Raw genomic sequence first — 21,420 nt, forward strand, 5'->3', positions numbered from 1 at the left:
GACGAGGGGGTCCGTTAGTCAGCACAGAATCCCGGAGCGGGAATCCCTCACCGTCTAAATGGCGTCGGGGGCGGGACCTCCGGGATCTGGCTTCCGCGGGCCGCCGCGGGCCCTGAAACGTGAGGGATAGCCGAGATGAGGCAGCTACTGGGATGGCCCCCATGCGCATTTACATGCAATCCGACTGCCGAGCTTTCGAGGCAGCAGGATTTATCGTCCACATTCCTCACTACTAGCCAAGGTTTTAGAACAGATCTCACAAGAACCTAGAGATCAGTATTTTTTCGGTTTAAATTTGCCTATTACTGACTTTAACGTCTTTTGCCTAGTGAGCAGTAGCCAACATGTCAGGGTGGGAGTCATATTACAAAACCGAGGGCGATGAAGAAGCAGAAGAAGAACAAGAAGAGAACCTTGAAGCAAGTGGTAAGTGACTTCAGCATGTAGTGCCATTCGGTGTGTGGAAGAAAGACCTTCCCTGCCTATCTCTGCTGGATGGACTTTCCTGTTTGATGGCCTGCCCTTCTCCTCCCAGATAATTCTGAAATTCTTTTCTTCCTTTGAATTTTGCAGAGCTACCCTGGGCTCTTATATTGGGATCTTACTTTAGTCTGCCCTAAGTTTTTTCTGGACACTGATAGTTTGACATCTTTTGGGCCCTGATAAATGGCCATGACCATGGGTATTTTTTGTCATCTTAAGTGGTTCAGGTGAGACCCTTCTCATCCAGGAAAGTAGTGTTACCATTCCAGGACCTCAATGTAAAAATGCCCCCACGCTACAATAACTACACCAACCAAAGAATAAACGCAAGCAACACAGTTACAGGAAAGTGATTGATTACCTCACTGTAGCCTCCACGTTTGGGAGTGTATGTTCAGGCAACACAGTAACACATAAAAGAAAGGAAGAGAAATAGGGGTACATGTAATCTTCATACTGGTTAATTTAACTCCTGGGCAGAAAAATTTTGAATGTTTTTATTAAAAATGAGAAACGGCCGGGTGCGGTGTCTCAAGCCTGTAATCCCAGCACTTTGGGAGGCCGGGGCGGGCGGATCACGATGTCAGGAGATAGAGACCATCCTGGCTAACATGGTGAAACCCCGTCTCTACTAAAAAAAAAACACAAAAAATTACCCGGGCGTGGTGGCAGTCGCCTATAGTCCCAGCTACTCGGGAGGCTGAGGCAGGAGAATGGCGCGAACCTGGGAGGTGGAGCTTGCAGTGAGCCGAGATGGCGCCACTGCATTCCAGCCTGGGCGACAGAGCGAGACTGTCTCAAAAAAAGAAAAAAAAAAAAAAGTGAGAAACATAGGAAATATAAAAAAGAAAAAAATTTGCTGTAATCTACCACCCTAACACAACCACTACCACCAGCATTTTGACATTTTTGTATTTTTCTTTCATGTATCTTTGGATCTTTATTTCCTAATGAAATATATATGTTTTTTAATTTTTTAATAGAGACAGGCTGGAGTGCAGTGGTGAGATCATCGTAGCTCACTGTAACCTCAAACTCTCGGGCTCAAGTGATCCTCCTGCTTCAGCTACCTCAGTAGGTGGGACTACAAGTGCCACCAACTCCCAATAATTTTTTAATTTTTTGTAGAGACAGGGTCTTGCTATGTTGATCAGGCTGGTCTCAAACTCTTGGCCTCAAGCGATTCCCCCCAGCCTTGGCCTCCCAAAGTTCTAGGTTTATAGTCATGAGCCTCCATGCCCAGACTGTATCTGATTTCTTTTTCTTTTTCTTTTTCTTCTTTTTTTGGAGACAGAGTCTCGCTCTGTCGCCCAGGCTGGAGTGCAGTGGTGCGATTTTGGCTCACTGCAAGCTCTGCCTCTTGGGTTGACGCCATTCTCCTGCCTCAGCCTCCTGAGTAACTGGGACCACAGGCGCCCACCACCACGCCCGGCCAATTTTTTGTATTTTTAGTAGAGACGGGGTTTCACTGTGTTAGCCAGGACGGTCTCTATCTCCTGACCTTGTGATCCTCCTGTCTCGTTCTCCCACAGTGCTGGGATTACAGGTGTGAGCCACTGTGCCTGGCCTATAGCTCATGTTAAATATACCATAATTTGGCCGGATGTGGTGGCTCACACTTGTAATCCCAATAAATATACCATAATTTGTCCAGGTGTGGTGGCTCACGCCTGTAATCCCAACACTTTGGGAGGCTGAGGGGGGCAGATCACTTGAGGTCAGGAGTTCGAGACCACCCTGGCCAACATGGCAAAACCCCGTCTCTACTAAAAAATGCAAAAATTTGCTGAGTCTGTGGTGGCATGCACCTGTAGTCTCAGCTGCTCGGGAGGCTGAGGCACGAGAATTGCTTGAACCCGGGAGGCAGAGGCTACAGTGAGCTGAGATTGAAACACTGCACTGCAGTCTGGGCGACAGAGTGAAACTCTGTCTCAAAAAAAATAAAATAGAGGCCGGGCGCGGTGGCTTACGTCTGTAATCCAAGTACCTTGGGAGGCTGAGGCAGGTGGATCACAAGGTCAGGAGATAGAGACCATCCTAACATGGTGAAACCCCATCTCTACTAAAAAAATACAAAAAATTAGCCAGGCGTGGTGGCGGGCGCCTGTAGTCCCAGCTACTCTGGAGGCTGAGGCAGGAGAATGGCGTGAACCTGGGAGGTGGAGCTTGCAGTGAGCCGAGATTGCGTCACTGCACTCCAGCCTGGGCGACAGAGTGAGACTCCGTCTCAAAAAAATAATGATAAAATAAAAAACAAGGCCGTGCATGGTGGCTCACACCTGTAATCCCAGCACTTTGGGAGGCCAAGGCAGGCGGATCACAAGGTCAGGAGATCGAGACCATCCTGGCAAACACGGTGAAACCCTGTGTCTACTAAAAATACAAAAAAATAGCCAGGCGTGGTGGCAGGCACCTGTAGTCCCAGCTACTGGGGAGGCTGAGGCAGGAGAATGGCATGAACCCGGGAGGCGGAGCTTGTAGTGAGCCGAGATTGGGCCACTGCACTCCAGCCTGGGCAACAGAGCGAGATTCCGTCTCAAAAAAAATAAATAAAATAAAATAAAATAGGCCAGGCACAGTGAGTCATGCCTGTAATCCCAGCACTTTTTGAGGCCAAGGCGGCCGGATCACCTGAGGTCAGGAGTTCAAGACCAGACTGGCCAACATGGTGAAATCCCGTCTCTACTAAAAATACAAAATTAGCCGGGAATGGTGGCGCATGCCTGTAATCCCGCTACTCAGGAGGCTGAGGCGGGAGAATTGCTTGAACACGGGAGGTGGAGATTGCAGTGAGCCAAGATCGCGCCATTGCATATTTAAGGTTCTTGACACACATTGCCATTTTGTTCTCCAGAAGGCAGCTAATTAAACTTATTAAGAAGCAGCAGGCCACACACAGTGGCTCACGGCTGTAATCCCAGCACTTTGGGAGTAGGAGGCCGAGGCAGGCTGATCACCTGAGGTCAGGAGTTTGAGACCAGCCTGACCAACATGGTGAAACCCCATGTCTACTAAATACAGAAAATTTGCTGGGCATAGTGGCACATGCCTGTAATCCCAGCTACTTGGAGATGACCAGACATTATATACCTTTTTAGGAAAAAACATGTTACTTATGATAGAGTCATGCTGAAGAAAGAAAACCTGAATCTGATTAAGCCCCTCTAGGTCCTTAGTAGGAAGGACAGAGGACTATGTTAATCTACACCAAAAGAGGTCAATCAGCAGGCCAGGCAAAATGGCTCATGCCTGTAATCCCAATACTTTGGGAGGCTACGGCAGAAGATCACTCAAGCCCAGAAGTTCAAGGCTGCAGTGAGCTATGATTGCGCCACTGCATTCCAGCCTGTGTGAGAGAACCAAGACTCTGTTTCTAAAATAATTAATTCAATAATTTTATTAATTTTTTTAATTTGAGATGGAGTCTCTGTGCCAGGCTGGAGTGCAGTGACTAATCTCGGCTCGCTGCAATCTCTGCCTCCCGGGTTCAAGCGATTCTCCTGCCTCAGCCTCCCTAGTAGCTGGAATTACAGGCATGCGGCACCACAGCCAGCTAATTTTTGTATTTTTAGTAGAGATGGGGTTTCACCATGTTGTCCAGGATGGTCTCAATCTCTTGACCTTGTGATCCACGTGTCTTGGCCTCCAAAGGTGCTGGGATTACAGGCGTGAGCCACCGTGCTCGGCCATTTATTTATTTTTATTTTTTTGAGACGGGTTCTTGCTCTGTCACCCAGGCCGGAGTGCAGTGGCGCGATCTTGGCTCACTGCAGCCTCCGCCTCCCAGGTTCAAGCGATTCTCCCACCTCAGCCTCTGTAGTAGCTGGAATTACAGGCATGCGCCACCACACACAGCTAATTTTTGTATTTTTAGTAGAGATGGGGTTTCACCATGTTGTCCAGGATGGTCTCAATCTCTTGTCCTCGTGATCATGCCTCAGCCTCCCAAAGTGCTGGGATTATAGGCGTGAGCCACTGTGCTCAGCCAAAATAATTATTTGTTTATTTTTTTTTTTGAGACAGTCTTGCTCTGGCCCAGGCTGGAGAGTAGTGGTGTGATTTCTGCTCACTGCAACCTCTGCCTCCCGGGTTCAAGCGATTCTCCTGCCTCAGCCTCCCGATTAGCTGGGATTACAGGTGGGCACCACCACACCTGGCTAATGTTTGTTTTTGTTTGTTTGTTTGTTTTTTGTTTTTTTTTTTTTTGAGACCGAGTCTCATTCTGTTGCCCAGGCTGGAGTGCAGTGGTGCGATCTCGGCTCACTGGAAGCTCCCCCTCACGGGTTCACACCATTCCCCTGCCTCAGCCTCCCGAGTAGCTGGGGCTGCAGGTGCCCACCACCACGCCCAGCTAATTTTTTTTTTGTATTTTCAGTAGAGACAGGGTTTCAGCGTATTAGCCAGGATGGTCTCGACCTCCTGACCTCGTGATCCACCCTCCTCAGCCTCCCAAAGTGCTGGGATTACAGGTGTGAGCCACTGCGCCCAGCCTAATGTTTGTATTTTCAGTAGAGACGGGGTTTAACCGTGTTGACTAGGCTGGTCTCGAACTCCTGATCTCAAGTGATCCGCCCGCCTTGGTCTCCCAAAGTGTTGGGATTACAGGCATGAGCCACTGTGCCCCGCCTAATTAATTTTTTTAAAAAGGCAATCAGCAAAATCCAGAATGTGGAAAAGTGTATAGTACAAAGCATCTTGGCTCTTCAGCAAATAAATGACAAGGGGAAAAAGAGAGGGTATCTGTAGATGAAGAGGCTTTAGAAAATTAAGTCAAAGCTAATGTTTAGAAATGTAGGTTTGGGTGATAAAATTATAAAGAAACGTAAGGTGTGTGTGTGTGGTAGATCATGCCTATAATCCCAGCTCTTAGGCCAGGCGGGGCCGGGTATGGTGGCTCACGCCTATAATCCCAGCACTTTGGGAGGCTGAGGTGGGTGGATCACCTGAGGTCGGGAGTTCAAGACCAACCTGGCCAACATGGTAGAACTGCGTCTCTACTAAAAATACAAAATTAGCCGGGCTTGGTGGCGGGCACCTATAATCCCAGGTACTTGGGAGGCTGAGGCAGGAGAATCGCTTGAACCTGGGAGACGGAGGTTGTAGTGAGCCGAGATCGTGCCACTGTACCCAACCCTGGCAACAGAGCGAGACTCTGTCTCAAAAAAAAAAAAAAAAAAAAAAAAAAAGAGGCCTGGGCAGGAGGATTGCCTGGGCTCAGAAGTTTGAGATCAGCCTGGGCAATGTAGCACAATACCATCTCTACAGTAAATTTAAAAAATTAGCTGGTCATGGTGGCACACACCTGTAGTCCCACTTGCTTGGGAGGCCGAGTCAGGATGATGGCTTGAGCCCAGGAGTTCGAGGTTGCAGTGAGCTATGATCGCACCACTGCACTCCAGCCTGGGTGCTGGAAGTGTGACCCTATCTAAAAAAAAAAAAAAAAAAAAGGATATTGACTTTTTTGGGGAGGTAGTTGTTGTAATTGGGAGGGAATATAAGAGGGATTTCTGGGGTGTCTGGCAAGATTCAATTTCCTGACATAGGTGGAGATTTTATGGTTGTTCACCTTATAATAGTTTATTAGGTTATACTTTCCTTTATGGCCTTTATTTATTTTATATGGTAAACAAATATGAAAACAAGGACATTTTCTTCCATTTTTTTCCCCATAGGAGACTATAAATATTCGGGAAGAGATAGTTTGATTTTTTTGGTTGATGCCTCCAAGGCTATGTTTGAATCTCAGAGTGAAAATGAGTTGACACCTTTTGACATGAGCATCCAGGTAAGACTACCTTTTAATTTAAGACAAATTTAGAAACAGTATTGGCTGGGCATGGTGGCTCATGCCTGTAATCTCAGGACATTGGGAGGCCGAGACGGGCAGATCACTTGAGCCTAGGAGTTTGAGACCAACCTGGTAACATGGAGAAACCCCGTCTCTACAAAAAATACACAAATCATCCAGGTGTGATGGTGCAAACCTGTAGTCCTAGCTACTCAGGAGGCCGAGGCAAGAGGATTGCTTGAGCGCAGGAGGTCAAACAGAAAAAAGAAGTAGGCTCCTCCTCTTGCAGACATGGGAGTATAAAGGAAGAAGGGAAGTTCCCACAGTTATAGTGTGGAAAAGAGTGAGTGATACTTGGGAGTTGACTACTGCCTGTGGTTGGGGAAGATGGCTACAATAAAAAGGCAACTTCAATTTTAAAACAGGCACGGGACTTCAAAAGACATTTCTCCAGCTGGGCGTGGTGGCTCATGTCTATAATCCCAGCACTTTGGGAGGCTGGGGCAGGCGGATCACGAGATCAGGAGATCAGCTTGGCCAACATGGTGAAACCCCCGTCTCTACTAACAATGCAAAAATAATTAGCCAGGCGTGGTGGTGCGCTTCTGTAGTCCCAGGTACTCGGAAGGCTGAGTCAGGAGAATCTCTTAAACCCAGGAGGCGGAGGTTACAGTGAGCTGAGATTGTGCCACTGCACTCCAGCTTGGGCAACAGAGTGAGACTCTGTCTCAAAAAAAAAAAAAGACAAGACATTTCTCCAAAGATACACAGATGTCCAACAAGCACAGGAAAGGATACTCAGCATGTTTAGTCATTAGAGAAAGGCAAATGAAAACCATAATGAGCTACCACTCACACCCACTATATAAACAAACTAAAATTTAAAAAACACCAGCAGAAAATAAGAAGTGTTGGCAAGGCTGTGGAGAAATTGGCGTGATTGACTGTACCTGACCTATTTTTGTTTCTTTAAATTGAGGGTTGTGTTTCATGTAACATAAAGTTAACCATTTGAAAGTATACAATTCAATGACACTTAACACATTCACAACGTTATGCAGCCAGCACCTCTATCTTATTCCAAAACATTTTGAACGGCTAAACAGTGGCGTGTAGATATACATTCCGTGAAAAGGAATGAATAATTGATACATACTACAAAGTAGATGAACCTTGAAAGCATTATGCTAAGTGAAAGAAGCCAGATACAAAAAGTCAAATATTGTATGATTTCATTTACATGAAATATCCAGAATAGGTAAGTTCTTAATGCAGAGGGGTGGTTGGTTACCTGAGGCACAGGGAAGAGAGGGACAGGGAGCAGCTGCTCAATGGGTGCGGGTTTTGTTTTTGGGGTGATGAAAATTTTTTGGAACTAGAGTTGGTAGTTGCACAACATTGTAAATGTTTGTGTGTATATTTATTTATTTATTTTTATTATTATTTTTGAGACGGAGTCTCGCTCTGTCACCCAGGCTGTAGTGCAGTGGCGTGATCTTGGCTCACTGCAAGCTCCGCCTCCCGGGTTCATGCCATTCTCCTACCTTAGCCTCCAGAGTAGCTGGGACTACAGGCACCTGCCGCCATGCCTGGCTAATTTTTTGTGTTTTTAGTAGGGATGGGGTTTCACCGTGTTAGCCAGGATGGTCTCAATCTCCTGAAGTGATCCGCCTGCCTCGGCCTCCCAAAGTGCTGGGATTACAGGCGTGAGCCACTGCGCCCAGCTTAGTGTGTGCATTTATGCTTTTTTTTTTTTTTTTTTTTTTTGAGATGGAGTCTCGCTCTGTTGCCAGGCTGGAGTACAGTGGCGCGATCTTGGCCCACTGCAACCTCTGACTCCCTGGTTCAAGCGATTCTCCTGCCTCAGCCTCCCGAGTAGGTGAGATTACAGGCACGTGTCACCATGCCCAGCTAATTTTTGTATTTTTAGTAGAGATGGGGTTTCACCATATTGGCCAGGATGGTCTTGGACCCCTGACCTCGTGATCTGCTCACCTCGGCCTTCCAAAGTGCTGGGATTGCAGGCATGAGCCACGGCACCCGGCCTTACTTTTTTTTTTTGAGATGGTGTCTCACTGTTGCTCAGGCTGGTTTGGAACTCCTGGGCTCAAGCAATCCACCCACCTCAGTGTCCTGAGTGGCTGGGGTTAAGGCATGTGCCACTATGCCTGGCACATTGTGAATGTATTAAATACCTCTTAATTGTTCACTTAGAAATGATTCTTTTTTATCTAAATTTCAGCTTAATTAAAAAGATTACTGTTTCTTTTGTGTACTTCGTAGAGAAGAATTTTCACAGATTTATTATATATCTCATGTCTCATAATTTTAGAATTTGGAATGGAACAGAAACTTTTCATGTTCTAATTTGTGTACAAATAGTTCTTGTAGGCAGGGCGTTGTGGCTGACGCCTGTAATCCCAGCACTTTGGGAGGCTGAGGTGAGCGAATCACTTGAGGTCAGGAGTTTGAGACCAGCCTGGCCAACATGGTGAAATTCTGTCTCTACTCAAAATACAAAAATTAGCCGGGCGTGGTAGTGCAGGCCTGTAGTCCCAGCTATTCAGGAGGCTGAGGTAGGAGAATTGCTTGAACTCGGGAGGTGGAGGTTGCAGTGAGCCAGGATCGCGCCACTGCACTCCAGCCTGGGTGACAGAGACTCCATCTCAAGAAAAAAAGAAATAGTTCTTGTAGTTGGCACACCAGAATATCTTGCACCAAAAAAAAAGAATAAGCTGGGTGTGGTGGTGTGCTCTTGTAGTCCCAGCTACTCCGGAGGCCGAGGTGAGAGGATTGCTTGAGACCAGGAGTTTGAGGCTGCACTGAGCTATGATTGTGCCAGTGAACTCTAGCCTGGGCAACAGAGTAAGACCCTGTCTCTTAAAAGAAAAAAAACAAAAGGCCGGGCGTGGTGGCTCACACCTGTAATCCCAGCGCTTTGGGAGGCCGAGGTGGGCGGATCACGAGGTCAAGAGATCAAAACCATCCTGGCCAAAATGGTGAAACCTCGTCTCTACTAAAAATACAAAAATTAGCTGGGTGTGGTGGCGCACGCCTGTAGTCCCAGCTACTCCAGAGGCTGAGGCAGGAGAATCGCTTGCACCTGGGAGGCGGAGGTTGCAGTGAGCCGAGATGGCACTATTGCAGTCCAGCCTGGGCGACAGAGCCAGACTCTGTCTCAAAAAAAAAAAAAAAGTGTATGTAAAATAAAATAATAGAACTATGAATAAAAACAATCGTTAATTTAAAGTGGTTCTCAAACAGAATTACTTGCAGGACATTAAAACACAGACTACAGAACCTTGCCCCAGAATCAGAATTTCTGATTCTCTACGTCTAGAATGGGGACCAAGAATTTGCATTTCTAGTAAGTTGTCAGGTGATGCTGATGTTACTGATTTGGAGACCATCACTTTGAAGAGCAGTGCTTTAACCTTTTTTTAGACCGTGGACCTTTTTTGTTGTTGTTGTTGTTGTTGTTGTTGTTGTTGTTGAGACGGAGTCTCGCTTTGTTGCCTGGGCTCTTGGCTCACTGCAAGCTGTGCCACCTGGGTTCACACCATTCTCCTGCCTCAGCCTCCTGAGTAGCTGGGACTACAGGCGCCCACCACCACACCCGGCTAATTTTTTGTTGTTGTTTTTTAGTAGAGACGGGGTTTCACCGTGTTAGCCAGGATGGTCTCGATCTCCTGACCTCGTGATCTGCCCGCCTCGGCCTCCCAAAGTGCTGGGATTACAGGCGTGAGCCACTGCGCCCGGCCGACCGTGGACCTCTTTGAGGATATGATGACAGCTACATACCTTCCCCTCAAAAAAGATAGTACTCACAATTCTACCTGTAATTTCAGAGAGTTAATGGAACCCTTGATGCCTAAAGACCTCAGAAGAAAATGTAGTGTTAGGTAGCAAGGAAATGGGACATTCATAGATGAGCACAATTTGATAACCGATAATAAGTATTCAGTATTTGATAAGCAATAGAAAACATTTTGGAAAATTCTGTTTTAGTTTTTGTTTTTAATTTATAGAACCTAAAAGGAGCCCTTACCAGATTCTTTTAAAAGTTTCTAGACTCCTCAGAGTAGATTAAAATATTTATGGAAATGACTACTTGCCATGTGGATTGTTGTCAATGACTGGCTATAGTACACGTTCTGCATTTAAGGAGAGAATAGCTGTGGACGAAGGCCAGCTAGAGCTCAGGCAGGACATGGAGGGGATCACCATGGTTGGTTTATTCCTCAGCTTTGCAGGTTCCAAAACTTAAAATTTTTTTTTTTTGAGACAGGGTCTCGCTCTGTCACCTAGGCTGGAGTGCAGTGGCATGATCTCTGCCCACTGCAGCCTTGACCTCCTATGCTCAGGTGATCCTCCTGCCTCAGCACCCCTGAGTAGCTGAGTAGTTGGGACTACAAGCATGTGCATGCCCAGCTAATTTTTTTGTTTTTTGTAGACACATTGTTTTGCCATGTCGCCCAGGCTGGTTTCAAACTTCTGTAGCAATCCTCCTGTGTTGGCCTCCCAAAGTGCTGGGATTATAGGCATGAGCCACTGTACCTGGCCCCAAGGCTTAATTTTGTTAGTGCTCCAGAATTAGGTAGGCCCCTAGAACTGATGAACTCTTTTTTTTTTTTTTTGAGACAGAGTCTCGCTCTGTCTGCCAGGCTGGAGTGCAGTGGCGCAATCTCAGCCCACTGCAACCTCCACCTCTTGGGTTCAAGCGATTCTCCTGCCTCAACCTCCTGAGTAGCTGGGATTGCAGGCACGTGCTACCACACCCAACTAATTTTTGTATTTTTAGTAGAGTTGGGGTTTCACCATGTTGGTCAGGATGGTCTTGAACTCCTGACCTCGTCATCTGCTCGCCTTGGCCTCCCAAAGTGCTGGGATTATAGGCATGAGCCACCGCGCCTGGCTGAACTGACAAACTCTTACAAGACCTGATTTACCAGATGCTGACATTAGTTTATATAGAGGGGTAGACCTTTCCTGTTACTGGAATACTGATGTCTTTAACTGGATAGTTAAGCAGTTTTATTTCAAGGATGCTCTTACTGGTAGTTACTGACTTATTTTCAGGTCACAGGTACTTAAGCATTGTAATTATTTTATATAGTCATCCCTTGTTATTGAGGGAATTGGTTCCAGGACTCCCCGTGGATTCCAAAATCCGAGGATGCCCAAGTCCCTTAAATAAAATGGCATAGTATTTGCATATAACCTACACACATCCTCCCCTATACTTTAAGTCATCTCTAGGTTACTCTTAGTACCTAATACGATGCCTATGCATCACTTCATTCACATGGCTTCAATGTAGTACTTGGCACATGGCAAATTCAGGTTTTGCTTTTTGAAACTGGAATTTCTTTATTTTTCCTGAATATTTGAGATTTGAGGTTGGTTGAATACATAGATGCAGAACCAGCAGATAGGGAGGGCCAACTGTGTATATAAACTCTGTTTCCTGATACCAGGGTACTTGAAAGATCACATGACCTGTCCAAGTTCAGCCAGTTAAGTAAGTGACATCAGTAGGACTCACCTCCAGGTTTTCTGATTCCAATGCTTTGCTTCACTCCAACTCCCATAGCACAATTTCCTCCCTCTGATACTTCTTTTCCCTTTTTCTTGAGATAAGGTCTCACTCTGTTGCCCAGGCTGGACTGTAGTGGTGCGATCTCTGCTCACTGCAGCCTTCACCTCCTGGGGTCAAGCGATCTTTCACCTCTGCTTCCCAAGTAACTGGGACCCTGTGCTGCCATGCCCAGCTAATTTTTTTGTTTTTTTTTTTGTTTTGTAGAGATGGAGTCTCACTCTGTTGCCCAGGCTGGTCTCAAACTCCTAGGGTCAAGTGATTCTGCCACCTCGGCCTCCCAAAGTGCTGGGATTGCTACAGATGTGAGCCACTGTGCCTGGCCTGAATATACATATTGTTAATTCTCTGATTTCTATGGCAGGGACTACTTATACTTCTAATGTATACTTACTGCATTCTGGTTTTTGTTAAAATTTGATATTTATGCCCATTACTTTCACTGATTCATTACCCCTGAAGGTAGGGGTCATGCCTTATTTTAGTGCCATATACAAATTCAGCAAACATATTTTGAGCAACTAATAGGTACTGAGCACTTATGGAGCTTCCATTTAGTGGTAAGTAAATATTAATTGAATTTTTATTTTTTTCAGTGTATCCAAAGTGTGTACATCAGTAAAATCATAAGCAGTGATCGAGATCTCTTGGCTGTGGTGTTCTATGGTACTGAGAAAGACAAAAATTCAGTGAATTTTAAAAATATTTACGTCTTACAGGAGCTGGATAATCCAGGTCAGTAATATTTTAAGATCAGCTTTTCCCTTATATATGAGACTATCAGTACTCTGATCAAAGAGGACTGTGGAGAAGGAAGCAAGTTACATCTTGTCTAGGAGTATGCTTTCCTCCATAAGGGGACCTTGCTCGATGTGGACTTTGTTAAACGGGTTAAACAGCTCTGGGGTGAAAAAGGGTCCTTCTGTTAGTCTTGTGGTAAAGGCAGCCACTGACATTCTTCTGATTTTTCCTTCCATTTGACTCCCTGCCTCTGATCAGGTGCAAAACGAATTCTAGAGCTTGACCAGTTTAAGGGACAGCAGGGACAAAAACGTTTCCAAGAGCTGATGGGTCACGGATCTGACTACTCACTCAGTGAAGTGCTGTGGGTCTGTGCCAACCTCTTTAGTGATGTCCAATTCAAGATGAGTCATAAGAGGATCATGCTGTTCACCAATGAAGACAACCCCCATGGCAATGACAGTGCCAAAGCCAGCCGGGCCAGGACCAAAGCCGGTGATCTCCGAGATACAGGTGGGCATATTTCCCCGTTCTCTTAAATTGGCACTTAATTATTGTTTTTTTATTTTTTATTTTTTATTTAGGAGTTCAGGAGTCTTGGCTCGGCCTTAGCCTCCCAAGTAGCTGGGACTATAAGCATGTGCCATTGTGCCCAGTGCAGTTTTATTGCTTTCTGTGTACCTGACTTCAGGCATGTGCTTTTTACCATTTAGAGTAAAATAAAAAAATAAAGTGAAGCCAGGAGAAGACGCCGGTGTAACATTAACACTGCAGATGGCCATGCCATTAGCTGTCTAAAGGACTCTGTCAGAACAAGATTGTCTTGATTTTTTTTTTTTTTTTTGAGACGGAGTCTCACTCTGTCGCCCAGGCTGGAGTGCAGGGGCACAATCTTGGCTCACTGCAACCTCCACCTTCCAGGTTCAAGTGATTCACCTGCCTCAGCCTCCCAAATAGCTGGAATTACAGGCATGAGCCACTGTGCCTAGCTAATTTTTGTATTTTTAGTAGAGATGGGGGTTTCACCACGTTGACCAGGCTGGTCTCGAACTCTGGACCTCAGATGATCCACCACCTCACCCTCCCAAAGTGCTGGGGATTACAGGTGTGAGCCACTGTGCCTGGCCAGTTGTCTTGACTTTAATATTACCACGAATGGTGATTATTTGAAAAGTTGTCTGAAGTCATTATGGCAGTTGATTTCCTTAGTCACTTTCTCTAAGTCCTGAAAAGGTTAATAGTCTAGTTTTCAGGGAGCTTTTAAAAGTATGTTTCAGTTTTAACTGGAAGAACTTCTCACTTGCTGAAAAATGTGTTTTCCTCCCTCACTTTTGTTTACCCTTGCAACAGGCATCTTCCTTGACTTGATGCACCTGAAGAAACCTGGGGGCTTTGACATATCCTTGTTCTACAGAGATATCATCAGCATAGCAGAGGATGAGGACCTCAGGGTTCACTTTGAGGAATCTAGCAAGCTAGAAGACCTGTTGCGGAAGGTTCGCGCCAAGGAGACCAGGAAGCGAGCACTCAGCAGGTGTGCACTCAGCCCGGGCCAGCTGCCTACACTGCCCTTAAATCAGAAGCAGGCTGGGCGCGGTGGCTCACACCTGTAATCCCAACACTTTGGGAGGCCAAGGCGGGCGGATTGCTTGAGCCTAGGAGTTGAGACCAGCTTGGGCAACATGGCAAGACCTTCTCTCTACCTACAAAAAAACAAATAATCAGAAGCAATGCACTGCTACACATTGCTTAACAAACCAGAAGCAATACATTGCTTTGACCTGCCTGGCTACTTAACTCTACTATGCCACTGCCTCACTGTATTCCTCTAAAATACTGTATTTCAGGATAGCAGAGCTATTTGCTGCTTTATCTCTGGCAAAAGCTGGCATGATATTTCTCTAAAATAACATAGCCCTCCATTTCATGGGGGTAAACAGTTACGGTCTAAGAGTATCCTTAGCTGTACTCACTAGTACAGTCATGTGTTAATTAATGATGGGGATACCTTCTTAGAATTGCATCATTAGGTGATTTTGTCATTGTGCAAACATAGAGGGTACTTCACACACCCAGAGAGTACAGCTGACTACACACCTGGGCTATGTGGTTAGCCTGTTACTCTTAGGCCACAAACCTGTACAGCGTATTACCATACTGTTTATTGTAGGCAATGGTAAGTATTTGTGTATCTAAATATATCTAAAGGTATAGAAAAGGTACAATAAAAATATAGTATAGGCCAGATGCGGTGGCTCACGCCTTGTAATCCCACCACTTTGGGATGCCGAGGCGGGTGGATCACAAGGTCAAGAGATCGAGACCATCCTGGCCTACATGGTGAAACCTCGTCTCTACTAAAACTACAAAAATTAGCTGGGTGTGGTGGCACGCGCCTGTAGTCCCAGCTACTCAGGAGGCTAAGAATCGCTTGAACCCAGGAGTCAGAGGCGGCAGTGAGCCAAGATCGTGCCACTGCACTCCAGCCTGGTGACAAAGTGAGACTCTGTCTCAAAAAAAAAAAAGAAATATGGTATAAAGATAAATGGTATACCTGCATAGGGCACTTACCACGAATGGAACTTACAAGACTGGAAGTGGCTCTGAGTGAGTAGTGAGTGAATGTGAAGGCCTAGGACATGACTGCATACTTTTATATAACTGGCAGCACAGTAGGTTTGTTTATACCGCATCACTACAGATGCATGAGTGATGCCTTGTGCGACAAACTTAGGACAGCTATGTCAGTAGGTGACAGGAAATTTTGAGCTCCATTATCATCTTAAGAGACCGTCATTGTATGTGCGCCCCATTGTTGACCAAAATGTTAGTGGCGCATGAGTGTGCATTATTTGCTTTATTCTCTGTAAATTGGTGACAATACCTGCCTCGTTAGGTTACTGTGAAGAGTTAGTGAAGAGCACTTAGAAAACAGAGCCTGTTAGGGAGCAAAAACTCATAAATGTTTGTTATTATCATTGTTGTTAAAATTGTGTCATTCTGATTTCTTAGAAACCTGAGACCAATAGGAACCAGATTGCTAGATTCTTTTTCTTTTTTTTTTTTTTTTTGAGACAAAGTCTCACCCTGTTGCCCAGGCTGGATATGATCACAGCTCACCTTAGCCTCGACCTCCTGAGCTTCAGTGATTGTCCTACATCAGTGTTCTGAGTAACTGGGACCACAGGTGTGTGCCACCGTGCTCTGCTGATTATTTTTTATTTTTATTTTTTTTTTATAAGATGGGGTCTCACTGCTTTGCACAGGCTGGTTGCAAACTCCTGGGCTCAAGAAATCCTCCCATTTAGGCCTCCCAATGTGCTGGGATTACAGGCGTGAGCTATCATGTGTCCATGTGTAGCCTAGATTCTCTCTTTTTTTTTTTTTTTTTTTTGAGACGGAGTCTTGCTCTCTTGGCCAGGCTGGAGTGCAGTGGTGCGGTCTTGGCTCACTGCAAGCTCCGCCCCCTGGGTTCACACCATTCTCCTGCCTCAGCCTCCTGAGGAGCTGGGACTACAGGCGCCTGCCACCACACCCAGCTAATTTTGTATTTTTAGTAGAGACGGTTTCACTGTGTTAAGCCAGGATGGTCTCGATCTCCTGACCTTGTGATCTGCCCGCCTCGGCCTCCCAAAGTGCTGGGATTACAGGCTTGAGCCTCTGCATCTGGCCTAGATTCTGTTTTTTTAAGAGAGCCTTGATATTAGAATCCTAAAGGTTCCTCAGTGTTTCTTACTAAAGACCTTCAGCCTTTTATTTATTAAGAGACAGAGTCTCACTCTTGCCCAGGCTGGAGTACAATGGCACCGCAGTCTACAACTCCTGGGCTCAGGCAGTCTTCCTGCGGTCTTCCTGTCTCAGCCTCCCAAGTAGCTTTTTTTTTTTTTTTTTTTTTTTTTTGACACGGAGTCTTGCTCTGTCGCCCAGGCTGGAGTGCAGTGGCATGATCTTGGCTCACTACAAGCTCCGCCTCCCGGGTTCATGCCATTCTCCTGCCTCAGCCTCCCGAGTAGCTGGGACTACAGGCACCCGCCACCATGCCCGGCTAATTTTTTTGTATTTTTAGTAGAGACGGGGTTTCACCATGTTAGCCAGGATGGTCTCGATCTCCTGATCTCGTGATCCACCCGCCTCAGCCTCCCAAAGTGCTGGGATTACAGGCGTGAGCCACCGCGCCTGGCCCCAAGTAGCTTTTTTTGTAGACTTGGGGCTCTTGGTATGTTAACCAGGCTGGTCTCAGACTCCTGGCTTCAAACGTTTCTCCTCAAGCTTTCATTCTGGACTGCTTTCCTCAGTATAGGGGTCCATGACCTTTGGTAAGTTTTAAGCAGTTTTTAAGAGTTTACTGACAATTCTACCAGAAAACCCAAGAAATTTTTTTCAAGAGACCTTGAATCACTCATTGCCACAGTTGTAGTTTTGTCATTGTTCTCCTTTTCCTCTCAGAAACTATTTTTCTTTCCTCAGGCAAGTATCTTGTCACCTCTTCACCTGTCTTGAAATGATGTGATGTTGTTTATACTACAGTTTGGAAGTCTACTACACATTTTGGTGGAGATGGATGGGAGGATAAAATAGTGGGTAAATGTAGGCCTTGTTGTCAGATTGTTTGGATTCTAGTCCTGGTCCCTTTGCTATGTGACCTGACTTCTCTGAGCCTTAGTAAAATGGGAGCAAAAAATGGTACCTCCCTGGGTAGGTGCAGTGGCTTACGCCTGTAATCCCAGCATGTTAGTAGGCCAAGGCAAGAGGATTGCTTGAGTCCCGAAGCAAGACCAGCCTGGGCAACCCAGGGAGACCCTGTCTCTATTAAAAAAATTTGAAAATTGTACCTTCACATAGGATTGCCGTGAGCATCAAATGAGATAACCTAGGCATAGTGCTTGGCACGTGGTAATTATTTATAAATGTTAGCTGTTCTTATTTTGTGGAACAGTCATTATAGAATGGATACTTGATATAAATAATAATAAATTGGAGGTATTGAGAACTAACAATGCCTTAGGTCTAAGGCCTAGAAAATTATTAAACTTAACGCTTTTTTAAAATTTTTTAATTTTTGTGGGTACATGGTAGGTGTGTATATTTATAGGATCCATGAGATATTTTGATATAGGCAGTGCATAATATATGCAGTGCATAATAATTACATCAGCATAGATGGGTTATCTATCACCTTAAGCACTAATCCTTTGTATTATAAGCAATCTGATTATACTCCTTTAGTTATTTTAAAATGTATTGTTATTATTGACTGTAGTCACCCTGATCTGCTCTAAAATATTAGATCTTATTCATTCTTTCTATTTTTTGCACTCATTAACCATCCCCACACCGTTACCCTTCACAGCCTCTGGTAACCATCCTTTTCTCTCTATGTCCGTGAGTTCAATTGCCTTACTTTTTATCTCCCAGAAATAAGTTAGAACATTCAAAGTTTATCTTTCTGTGCCTGGCTTATTTCACTTAACATAATGAAACAACATTGCATAGTGAATGCAACAACATTCATGTTGTTACCAATGACAGGATCTCCTTTTTTTTTTTTTTTTTTTTTGGAGTCCGAGTCTTGCTCTTGTCGCCCAGGCTGGAGTGCAATGGCGCGATCTCCGCTCACTGCAACCTCTGCCTCCTGGATTAAAGCAGTTCTTCTGCAGCCTCCCAAGTAGCTAGGATTACAGGCGTGCGCCACCACGCCCGACTAATTTTGTATTTTTAGTAGCAACACGGTTTCACCATGTTGACCAGGCTAGTCTCTGGACCTCAGGTGATCCACCTGCCTCAGGATCTCCTTTTTTATGGCTGAATAGTACTCCACTGTACTACACTTTCTTTATCCATTCTTCTTTTGATGGACACTTAGGTTGCTTCCAAATCTTGGCTATTGTGAATAGGGCTGCAATAAACATGGGAATGCAGATATCTCTGATATACAGATTTCCTTTCTTTGGGGTGTGTACCTGGCAGTGGGATTGCTGGATCATACAGTAGTTTTCTTTTTAGTATTTACAGGAACCTCCAACCATTTTAATTGAGGTGAGATGATATCTCAGATTATGTTAGAGTTTTTTCCTGTAGAGTTATTTGGGTTCCTTATATATTCTGGTTCTTAATCCCTTGTCAGATGGATAGTTTCCAGATATTTTCTCTTCTCTTTGTTGATCATTTCCTTTATTGTGCAGAAGCTTTTTAACTTGGTGTGATCCTATTTGTCCGTTTTTGCTTTGGTTGCCTGTGCTTCTGGAGTATTACTGAAATCTTTGCCAAGCCCAATGTGCTGGAGAATTTCCCGGTATGATTTTGTGGTTCCACATACGTTTTAGGATTGTTTTGTCTATTTCTGTGAAGAATGTCATTGGTATTTTGATAGGGATTGCATTGAGTCTGTAGATTGCTTTGGGTAGTATGGGCTTTAACAATATTTAAACTTACTGTAGCAATCTACAGAGTGAGACCCTGTCTACAAAAAAAAAGTTACTTTTGAAGATTGTGCAGTTTTGTAATTGGTTGCATTTATCATCAACTCTCCTTCAAGCAGCCTTTAGACACTGATTTTCACATCTAAGAAGCCACCAAATGGTTGATGATGTTAGTAATGCATCTGTTACCAACACTTAATCTGTGAGTCACATCATGGATTTCCAAGTCGATCTGAAGGTATATTACGTGCTTGCCCCAGGAACCAAAATTTCTATTTGTGGCTCTGCTCAAAACCAGTGTTCTCTCCATGGTGTGAACCTGTATACCTTCGAATTATACAGACACTTGTCTAAACATGTTCTCTTCTTTAAATACTGCTAGGTGTTCCACAACAGTGAAGATTTGGTTATTGGAGACTGTTCTTCTTTTCTGATAAAAGTGTTATAGCTGGCTGGGGCGCGGTGGGTCACGCCTGTAATCCCAGCACTTTGGGAGACCAAGGCGGGCGGATCATGAGGTCAGGAGTTCGAGACCAGCCAGATCAACATGGTGAAACCCCGTCTCTACTACAAATACAAAAATTAGCCGGGCATGGTGGCGGGCACCTGTAGTCCCAGCTACTCAGATGGCTGAGGCAGGAGAATCACTTGAACCCGGGAGGCGGAGGTTGCAGTGAGCCAAGATCACACCACTGCATTCCAGCTTGGGCGACAGAGCGAGACTCTGTCTCAAAAACAAAACAAAAAAGTGTTAAAGCTGTAAATTTGTCTCTGAGCATGGCTTTAGCTCCATCCTATACATTTTGATATATTGTGTTTTTACTTTCATGCAGTTCAAAATAATTTTAAATTTTCTGGCCGGGCGCGCTGGCTCACGCCTATAATCCCAGCACTTTGGGAGGCTGAGGCGGGCGGATCACCTGAGGTCAGTAGTGCGAGACCAGCCTGGCCAACATGGCGAAGCACCGTCTCTACTAAAAATACAAAAATTAGCCGGGTGTGGTGGTGTGCACCTGTAATCCCAGCTACTCAGGAGGCTGAGGCAGGAGAATTGCTTGAACTCTGGAGGTGGAGGTTGCAGTGAGCTGAGACTGCGCCACTGCACTCCACCCTAGGAGACAGAGTGACAGTCCATTTCAAAAAAAAAAAAAATTAGCTGGGCGCGGTGGCACGTGCTTGTAGTCCCAGCTACTTGGGAGGCTGAGGCAGGAGAATCTCCTGAACCTGGAAGGCGGAGGTTGCAGTGAGCTGAGATGGCGCCACTGCACTCCAGCCTGGGTGACAGAGCGAGACCCTGACTCCAAAAAAAAAAGAAAAATTTTTTCCTCATGATTTCTTCTTGGGTTTTTTATAAGTGTGTTGTTTAATTTTCAAAAATTTCAGGTTTTCCCACATTTCTTTCTGTTGTGGACCTCTAACTTAGCTCCATTGTGGTTAAGGAACATACTTTATGGGATTTCAATCTTTTTCCATGTACTGAGACTTGTTTTGTGGCCCAACATATGGTCTCTCCTAGAGAATGTTCTATGTGCTTGAGAAGAATGTGTATCATAGGTTATTTTACGTTTTTTTCCCCCATAATATATTTTTTGCATATTGTAAATATATTTGTACATTGTTATTATTGCAGAACACATTTCTTTTTTTGGAGATGGAGTCTTGGTCTGTCGTCTCAGGCTGGAGTGCAGTGGCGTGGTCTTGCCTCACTGCAACCTCCGCCTCCTGGGTTCAAGCAATTCTCCTGCCTCGGCCTCCGTAGCAGCTGGGACTACAGACGCACGCCGCCCCGCCTGGCTAATATTTTTTTGTATTTTAGTAGAGACGGGGTTTCACCGTGTTGCCCAGGCGGGTCTCGAACTCCTGAGCTCAGGCAATCCGCCCGCCTCAGCCTCCCAAAGTGCTAGGATTACAGGCATGAGCCACTGCACCCGGCCTGCAGAACACATTTTCAAGAGGTCCTGTTGCTGCTTAAGCTGTTGCTATAAGTCCTCTGGAGCAATATGTCATGATGGAAAAGTACATGAGCTTTGAAACAGGGATACTTGAGTTTGAATATGGATTTTTATTGTCTGTTCTTGGGCAAGTCATGTGACTTCTCTGAGCCCTCATTTATAGAAGGTCAATAATAAGGTTCTTGAATGGCAAGCAATAAAAACTGACCTTGAGCTGGGCGCTGTGGCTCACGCCTGTAATCCCAGCACTTTGGGAGGCCGAGGCGGGTGGATCACCTGAGGTCAGGAGTTTGAGACCAGCCTGACCAATACGGAGAAACCCCATCTCTACTAAAAATACAAAATTAGCCTGGTGTGGTGGTGGGCGCCTGTAACCCCAGCTACTCGGGAGGCTGAGGCAGGAGAATCGCTTGAACCCGGGAGGTGGAGGTTGCAGTGAGT

At 45.3% G+C, this 21,420-nt stretch overlaps 1 protein-coding gene across 5 annotated transcripts in view; it reads left to right on the forward strand.

Annotated features, from left to right (window-relative positions):
- Positions 1-21,420, forward strand: part of XRCC6 (X-ray repair cross complementing 6) — a 74,032-nt gene that overhangs the window by 31,881 nt on the left and 20,731 nt on the right. For 3 of the 5 annotated variants that reach the window (XM_063662960.1, XM_054469933.2, XM_054469934.2), the window contains exons 2-6: positions 330-426; positions 6,156-6,268; positions 12,464-12,602; positions 12,867-13,121; positions 13,959-14,142. In XM_063662960.1, coding sequence (XP_063519030.1) covers positions 345-426; positions 6,156-6,268; positions 12,464-12,602; positions 12,867-13,121; positions 13,959-14,142 — 773 coding nt within the window. In that variant the 5' untranslated portion in view covers positions 330-344. The remainder of the gene's footprint in view (positions 1-329; positions 427-6,155; positions 6,269-12,463; positions 12,603-12,866; positions 13,122-13,958; positions 14,143-21,420) is intronic. The other 2 variants (XM_054469935.2, XM_054469936.2) reach the window with 1 other exon arrangement.

Source organism: Pongo pygmaeus, chromosome 23 (genome assembly GCF_028885625.2).
Source record: "Pongo pygmaeus isolate AG05252 chromosome 23, NHGRI_mPonPyg2-v2.0_pri, whole genome shotgun sequence".
In the NCBI taxonomy this organism is placed as follows: domain Eukaryota; kingdom Metazoa; phylum Chordata; class Mammalia; order Primates; family Hominidae; genus Pongo; species Pongo pygmaeus.